Source organism: Myripristis murdjan, chromosome 15 (assembly GCF_902150065.1).
Source record: "Myripristis murdjan chromosome 15, fMyrMur1.1, whole genome shotgun sequence".
Classification (NCBI taxonomy): domain Eukaryota; kingdom Metazoa; phylum Chordata; class Actinopteri; order Holocentriformes; family Holocentridae; genus Myripristis; species Myripristis murdjan.
Genome location: NC_043994.1, coordinates 19,565,513 through 19,574,527, shown reverse-complemented (window position 1 = coordinate 19,574,527; position 9,015 = coordinate 19,565,513). Strand labels below are relative to the sequence as shown.

At 42.5% G+C, this 9,015-nt stretch overlaps 1 protein-coding gene across 1 annotated transcript; it reads left to right on the top strand.

Moving 5' to 3' along the window:
• The first annotated feature begins 2,172 nt into the window (after positions 1-2,172).
• Positions 2,173-8,634, top strand: LOC115372757 (fibrous sheath CABYR-binding protein-like). The gene is made up of 4 exons (XM_030070862.1): positions 2,173-2,328; positions 3,791-3,902; positions 4,685-6,136; positions 8,303-8,634. Exons 3-4 carry the CDS (start codon positions 5,374-5,376, stop codon positions 8,470-8,472), a joined length of 933 nt encoding a protein of 310 aa, XP_029926722.1. The 5' UTR covers positions 2,173-2,328; positions 3,791-3,902; positions 4,685-5,373; the 3' UTR covers positions 8,473-8,634.
• Positions 8,635-9,015: the final 381 nt, after the last annotated feature.

Here is a 9,015-nt window from a genome sequence, read left to right as displayed (position 1 = left end):
ACTATCGCATCATCGCTCTGTTGGTCTAATCAGCCAGAACCGGAATATATACCCTGATGATCCCTGAATTACACCGGATAGGGTCACACTCAGTGCACCTTGCATTAACATGCGATCTGAATTGGAAAGACGCATGTTAATACAATGTGTAAAAGGTCCCGACATTAGATCTCATTATCCAGATAACGCACTCATGGCCTCTATTTGATATCTTGAAATTTCACCATTTGCATTGTGTTTTAGACAGAGCAGTGTGCAAATTATGGAGGACTAAAAGGGACAGAATGAAATAAATAAATACATCTTTAAATAAATACTTAAAAGTGTCATTAATTAATTAAAATGGGAATTAAATAAATAAATGTGTCATTAAATAAATAAATATGTCATTAAATAAATAAATGTTTCATTAAATAAATAAATGTTTCATTAAATAAATAAATGTGTCATTAAATGTGTCATTAATTCATTAAAATACCAGTTCATTTAATGTAAAAACATATATATAATTATTTCATTATTTATTTAATTATTTCATGGACCGGTGTTGCAGTGCTTCATGAATTAATTTTATCTGTCAAACTCACCCATCAAAGTCAGTGGGCGGGACTAACGTGAATCTAGCCCAATCGATTGCTTAGGTCTGAAGCCTGGAAGTCTGCCGGAGCCGGAGGAGTTCTGCTGAGAGCCTCTCCAGTTAAAGTTACTGCTTCTCTGAGTAGTTCTGGGCAACTTCTCCACATTTTGTGGCTGCACCTATCTAGCACGCATCGCGCACCGCAGTAACATTTGCTCCTGCAAATCCCCCATTTGCTTGAACCGAGTAAAGGTTGCGCCACCAAGTGTGTCAGAATATCAAATCAAATCAAATCAAATCAAGCTTTATTGTCATTAAGCTACACATACAGCAGTAGTGCACACCAAATGAGATAGAGTTTTTCACTTAGGATCCCCGACTGATGGTAAAGTCAGCAGTTTAAAAGTCTAACAGCTTTCTGGAGGAAGCTGTTGCTCATTCTAGCGGTTTTGCTTTTCACCGTTTGCCTGATGGAAGCAGCTCAAAGTATTTGTGGAGCGGGTGAGAAGGGTCTCTGACAGTGTTCAGTGCTCTACTCCTGCAGGGATGGGATGTTTCCATGGAGCCATGTCTCCGCAAAAGCAAGCACACAGCAGTCTCTCTCCTGCGGGTGTCTTAGCAAGCGTAGCTCGTCCAGCTTGTTGTCGAGGGAGCGAACATTAGAGAGCAAGAGCCACGGTCCTGCTGGTCTGGAGGGGTTAGCCTGTAGCCTGTAGCCTTTAGCCTGTAGCCTTTAGCCTTTAGCCTGTAGCCTGTAGCCTGTAGCCTTTAGCCTGTAGCCTAGCGTGGATCCCGGCTCTCTTCCCCCTCGTTTGTTTACGTTTGCACCGCTTGCGCTCCCTCCTCTCCCTGGTGACTGCCGGTGTAGACGCAGGTAAAATCCCGTGCTGGCGTAGTGTGTCCACATCAAAGCAGAGAGCCTCAGTTCTTGCAGCGTGCTTTACCTGATGTTTAGTAAAGTCTCTCGGCTGTAGGTTATGCAACCTGAGCGTCTGGGTTAAGCAAAACAGTTAAAAACTTTCACTCTAGAATATGTTTACTTGCTCTGCATCAATTGATTATCTGAAGTCGATCTGTCTTGGCTTGCTGTGCCGGGTAACCAATCAGGTGTTAGGATCCGCCCACTGACTTTGATGGGTGAGTTTGACAGATAAAATTAATTCATGAAGCACTGCAACACCGGTCCATGAAATAATTAAATAAATAATGAAATAATTATATATATGTTTTTACATTAAATGAACTGGTATTTTAATGAATTAATGACACATTTAATGACACATTTATTTATTTAATGAAACATTTATTTATTTAATGACATATTTATTTATTTAATGACACATTTATTTATTTAATTCCCATTTTAATTAATTAATGACACTTTTAAGTATTTATTTAAAGATGTATTTATTTATTTCATTCTGTCCCTTTTAGTCCTCCATAGCAAATCACCCATCCAAATGAAATTCTCCAAGGTGGGTCGCCGGTTTTAAAGACAGGTTTCACTGCAGGTTTTCCGGACTGCCATCCTTGAAGCCTTTACGTAAAAACATTATCATTAATCCTACTGGAAGCACAGAAATAAACGATTTCCCGGTCTAGCAAGTGACAAGAGTGACACTTTATTTCTAAAAGTAAACTGGCATTCTGAGACCTCTGCCTTTACTCACCTGTTTCCACCCGGAAAATAATATTGGAGACACAAAATGGCGACCTCCTTGCTTCGGTTAGGACGACTGGGTTCTCTCTAGGTAATAATGTCTGAGATAATCCCACAAACGTTTAAATGTTGTTGTACTGTAGCACATACTCACACGTAGAATAGTATTCTTTCCTCCGAGGTAACAGAGGTAACATATTTCCATCCCGGCCGACTGTCTCGTCCTCACTGACCCTGACACTGAGCGCCGTGCTAACCAGAGGGAGCTAATCTAGGCTAGCACCAGTTAGCTCGGTTAAACCAGAGACTCTAGCCCAGCTGCAGACTTTGATACAGATTCGAGTGGAAACAAAAGTAGTTGTGTATGTTAGAAAACTAAAGAAAGAAACAGCCAGTGCTCATAGACCTGTGCGGTTCGGCCAGAGTAAGTCGTATCGATGGAGCAGCAGCGACACCACCGCTTTGAACTGAACTTGTCACGTAGTTCAACCCAAAGCAAAGAAAAGTGGTGCAGTTATACAGCACTCTTTTCATGTATTATGACAACAAGTGCCTCGCTCAGATACTGAATATCTCCTATAGCCTGGATCATGTAGAAAACTGGGTCAGGCCAATATAAAGTGGTGGGAAGACATTGTGTCCTCCTCTGATATTATGAAGGTTCCTCCCTGACTCCTCCTTCATACTTACTACTACTGTTACCTTCAAATTCACTAAATATCAGTTGGGCTCAATTTGACCCCAGTAATTTAAACCTATAGAAAATGATTATAATAGTAATTGTTACCCAAGTTTATGTGTCAGGTACTTTGTGTCTTAATCATGTATTTATAGGCGTTAATCTCTGAATGTTGTTAAATTGACTCCAAAGATAATAGGAGGGTTGAAAGGTCTCCCTAACACTGAGAAGGTGTTGTGAGTCATCCTATAATTTCACGAGCTTTTAGTGGAGAGTTTTTAGTGTCCCATGATCATGTAACTGCTTTTCCACTCTGTCAGGAATGAAACTGTGTGTGAGCGGCCTGTATGCACAACATACAGTGTGCTGGGAACTTTAATAATAAATGAATAAATAAATAAATAAATGCAACAATAGTTGCCTTCAAAAACTGAGATACTTCCATGTAGTCCCCATTGTGTCCTAATCTGGATAACAAAATGTGTCAAATAAATGTTACGTTGCTCACCTTGAACTGTTATGAAGAATTGCAACAACATTTCAGCAACATTTTTTTTTTGCTGATAGCCCTATCATGAGAGCGAACAGTCAGGGACCAGGATGCAGTTGTTGGGATTAAAACTTTTGATTGAGACACAGCATCATGAAACACCTTTTAAGATAATATGGGTTGGGCTCATATTAAAAGGCCAAAGTTGAGTTCTGTATATGAGGAAGACCATGACAGCAGTGTTTTGTCTCACATCAAGCTTTGGTAGAGACTTTTCTTTTACGTCAAGATTCAGATCTCCCCTCAATATCTCATGACTCCCATTCATATGTGTTCACTTGCATTTTTTGTGCTATATAGTAAGTTGTTTGTGCTTCCTTGTAGTGTCTCCAGTTGGAGAGCTGGGGCGTCTTGAGGAGGGGCTCTGCGGCGTCACTCTGCACACAGGCAGGAGAGCCCACAAAGCCAGCCAAGAAGACAAAGGCTGCGAGCAAGAGTAAGGCCAATTCATTCTTTTCAGTGTATTAAGTTTATGATTTTATTGGCTTGTTACCATTGTGTGATGTTGACATTTTGCCCCCTTTTTCCTTTTTGGTCACTTCTTCTATGATACATGTGTATCGTCATGTTTATGATATAATTATGTGCCAATGCTTAAAGTATAACCCTTCTCTTACAGTGCCAGAGCCAGTCCAGTTAAAGGCCCCAAGGTCTAAAATATGCTTTCCCTTTCCAGTCAATCATCTAGAAAAAAAATCAAAGTCAAAAGTGAATTGAACATTGAGTTTGATATTAAAAGTTCCTTTTGAATTTGTTAACAAACATCGCTGGCCCTATTAAGTAGTGAATGTAAGTATTATGACAGTACTAACGGGGCAAATTTTAAAGACAAAATAATTTTCTCTATTTTTTTTTCACAGTTCAGCCATCAAAGTGTTTTGTCTTAGATCTGTTTTTATTTGATAAAACAGAATACTGGTTTGTCAAATAAAAACTGATTCTGTGAAAATCAAGACTATGGTTCCTTGTTCATTGAGTCTTATATGTGCTTATGAAATTGAAATTCATGTTATAGTGAAGACTCCACATCTTGATTAAGAATAGCTAATTATAGTGCAGCATGCAATGATTGATGCATTTAAAATGAAATTCCAGGGAGGAGTATTTCAGAGCAGGATAAGTAAAGTTTTTGGCATCATGATTCAAACTCTTTCGGGAGCCATTCCATGTTTCTGCATGTACTGTAACTACTCTTGTCCCATTTACCATTTTCCTCAGCATTAGAGGCTCCAGATGACAGAGCGTCCCTGCTAGCCTACAAGACCGCAGTTGCCTTCCCAGTTAGGCTTTCACACCCTGGACTTTCCCAGGCACAAGCTCTAGGTGAAACTGAACCAGTGGCTAGCCCTGCTGTTGCTGCAGAATCAATCGCAGCTGCAGCAGTGCCAGCCGCCACAGGAACTGCCGCTGAGGAAACTAGTGCTGCCGCAGCCCCTTCAGCTGTTGAATCAACACCTGCTGCTGTTGAGAGTGCTGCTGAAAATGCACCTCCTGTTGCAGAGGAGGCTGTCTTATCAGAGGCAGCAGCTCCACTCGCTGCAGCCAGAGAATCAATCACCACAGAGCCAGCAGAGACACCAGCTGCCATCTCAGATTCGGCACCCATAACTGACACAGCTCCACCTGTAGTTGATGTAGCTCCTTCACCTGAGCCAGTTGTTGCCGCAAGTGCTGAAACACCTGTGCCAGATAACACTCCAGCTGCAGCCACCACCACCACTGCTGCTTCCTCTGAACCTGATGCTCCAGCAGATGCTTCATCCACATCATCCAGCGACTCCGACTCTGATTCCGAATCCGACTCTGACTCAGACTCCGAGGATGACAAATCTGAAGCTAAGACGAAGACTCAAGCTGAGACGCCAGCTGCCCAGGTGACAGAAGCCTCGGTGAAGGAAGACGCTGCAATGCAGGCTACCGCATCAGAAATGAAGGAAGAGATTTGTGATGCTGAGAGAGAGGTTGCAGAAGCTACTCTTACCTCCACTGCTGAATCTGTGCAGGAGGCCATTCCAGCTGCAGGGCCCACTGAACAAGCTGAAGGTATCACAGAGGCTACTGCAGATTCAGCCTCCAGTGTTAGCTCTGAGGAGTTAGCAGACCCTGCCCCTGAAATCTCTGCTGAGGAGCCCAGTGTGACCACCCCAGAAGTTGCAGCTGAGGCTGTGGTGGAGGCCACTCCAGAAATAGTTGCAGAGGCTGCATCTCCTGCTGCCCCAGATGTGCAAGTAGAATCTCCAGTCGAAGCTGCAGCCGAGGCTGTTGAGGCTACACCTGTCCTTGAACCTGAAACTAATGCCGAGGTTCAAGTCCAGACTGAGACTCCAGTTGAAACTCCTCCAGAGCCTGCCCTGGAAGCCTCTGCTACAGAAGCTGTTCCTGAGAGTGCTCCTGCTGAAGCCCCTGCTGAAGTTGTAGAGCCCGTGGCTGAAGCTGCTCCTGCTGAAGCCCCTGTTGAAGTTGTTGTGGAGCCTGTGGCCAAAGCTGCTCCTGCAGAAGCCGCAGCAGAGCCGGTGTCTGAAGTGGCTGCTGAGGCTGCAGCTGAAGCGGCTGCCCCTGTGGAGAGCGCTGAGGAGCTGGTAGACCCTGCTCCAGTTGTAGCTGAAGCTGCAGGAGAGGAGCTGCAGGCAGAAGCCCCAGCTGAACCTGAGCCGGTTGAACCGTCTGAGGGTACACACCACACCTCCCCCCACCAAATCTTTATATTTTCTCCCTTTCCTTTTATATTTTCTCCTGATATGGATCTTTCAGCCTCCACAGATGACCATAGTTTCTTAGAGTTCTCTTCCCTGTAACATGTATTGTAAATGTTAAGTTGTTAACAGGAGTAAACTACCTCACATAGTTGCTTTTGCTTTCACAGCCTTTTAAAATTATTAAATCATTTTACATTTTATTTTGATGACTGGCTGGCCATAGTGCAGCATGTCAGCTACAAACACTGCCACATTCAACCTCAGCACTGTTTTGCTTAATGGCATGGTTTTGCATGAAGTAGATTTAGCATGCATGCATGCTTCAAGGGTTTCTTGGTGCACACCTTTCCCCTTCTGCACGTATAGTCTCCCATTTGTTGAATAGTGCTGTGCTGCACAGACTGTTGATCCTTTACTACCATTTTCTTTTGTCTTTTCCCCACCCACGCCATTACCATTTGTTGCGGTGAATGTGTGGTGAAGGCTTTTGATACACAGTGCCCAGTGTGACTGGCTCATGTCACACTTAACTGCTGCAGAAATACTAATCCAGCTCACATTTTACTCCCCCTCACTTTGTGACTCAGGAATCTACCATCCATCTTTTTCCTTTATCCTGCTCACCACTCACTTCTCTTTCCAAAGCCATCTCCACTCCCAGAATATGTTGCACATATTTTGCTTATTTGATATGTTGATTATTTTGACTTATTGTTGTTTTTCATTGCTCCTGTTTGTATGAAATATGTCTTTGATGTTTGATGGTTACAGGTTTGCGGGTAATGTTAATGTTACAGGTTATAATGCAAATGTTTTGTTTCAGTGTGCAAGGTAGTGCTATTGCTAAGGGTACGGTTACAGCGCACATGGAAATGTTGTTACAGTTGCAGTAGATAAGTATTAAAAGCCTCCTGTCCTTGACAACAGCTGGAAGAACAGAAGCTGGGAGTGATTGGAGATCAGGGGAGGTATTGCAGAGAGCAGGATCAGTCAGTTAGTGAGATCATTTTAAAAAATCATTAAGGACTTCTGAATTTGTATTCATACTACATGGCCATTGTATGTGTAAATGATTTGCCTTCCATCACGATGGTTAAACTATAGATTCACAGATTAATATCTTAACAATTAAAATAAATGCAGTCCTTTTTCACACTTACCTGACCAACTGAGTAATCCTGCTTCCTGGAAGAACCACCTGGGGGCCCCAATTGACATTTTTCTTACCACATGTTTCTTTCCTCTTTACCTTTGTCTGTCTGTTTTGACTCAGAAACCTTTGGATTAAGCATGTAATGAATTAATGAAAATGTCTCAAATGTGTCTGAAGCATACCTCTTTTTTTGTTTGGATGCGGATTTTTTTTTCTTTTTTTTTCAGTATAACCTTACAACCATGACATCTTAAGAATTTCTCCAGCTTTGTTCCAAGTTAGCGTTTCAGAAAGTAGGGTGTGACAGTAAGCCAAGAATTGTAATGAAGATGGACACGGACAAAGTGCAGAAGATAATACAGCTCTATTCAGTCAAATAAGTTGAAGCCCTGTTTCCAACACAGGAAGCTTTTACACATAATTTTTGACACGCTGCACTGTTAACAGTCATTTCATGCGTGCTTCTGCCAGTAACATATCTGTATGATAGGCTGTCGTTTTGACTGGCTGTGGCACCTTCACATGCTCTCCCTCACAAACTCTCAGTCCCTGAGGCTTTTCACACCAGCATGTCTCCACACTCTGCTGGGGGGAATGCTGCCTGCCACCATAGGAAATGTCCCACCGTAAACTGCCTTTGTCAACATGTGTGAATATTTAAATGCACTGTCCCTTTAAAGTTCCTATCAACTATTGGCTGAGCTACAGCATTAGGGATAACAGGGCGACGTTTTTGATAGCTAGATCAATCTTAATCCTGTCCTTTTATTTCCAAAAATGAATCAAAGACAATTGCTCTAGGGATTGAATAAGGATAGAGATACAGTATAAGAGAGGAGAATAAGAGTCTTTTATTTGGCTGACCTTTAGCTATTTCTGTTTTTATGCTTGATCAGCAGGAAGATTTTTGGGACACATCTTTGTGCCAGACTCAGGTTTCTTACATGTCTGTTTCCCCCTCCCTCTTCCCATCCCCTCCTCCTGCAGAGGCTGCAGCAGCGGCACCTCCAGAGCCTGAGGAGCCTTTTGACAACAGCACTTACAAGAACTACCAGCACCACAGCTACAACCCCTACACATTCTCAGACCTGGATCTAGAGATGGCCAAACACCGTCTGCCTCAGCCCTCTTCTGGCAGACCCTCACCCCGACACTAGGAGAGCTGGCCTGAGTTGTTGAAGCTGATTCTCAGAATCTCAGAAACCTTTGTCTTTCAGGATGATGGAGATGATGTCCCGTCTATTGTGTGTTTATCTCGCACCCCTCCGATTTGCATGAAATTGTGCTGTCATATAAAAGTTATATTATTAAAGTACACATGATAACTGAGGTCTGTTTTTTCCTAGTGTGTTGCTGTTATTGCCTTATATAAAGGAATAGGCATATAAAGGGATAGGCAAAGATCAAACGCTTCTTTTATGCTGCTTTTTTGCCTCAGGGGGCCATTTGAATAGAGCTGAGTGCGCAAGTGGTTTATCTACGTTCTATTTTAATGATTCCAATTTTGACTCTTAGTCTGCCTGCACAGCACATTATGCCCTAATTATCATGGCTATATGCAGTGTATTAGAAGTAAACAATCTGCATCTGGTCCTTTGTCTGTTGCTGTGGGGAAGGCGAGAATCATGCATCAAGGACTGGATAAGTTGGTGATATAGATAGAAAATGTGTTCCATGGTATGTTTTTGTAAATGAGGACA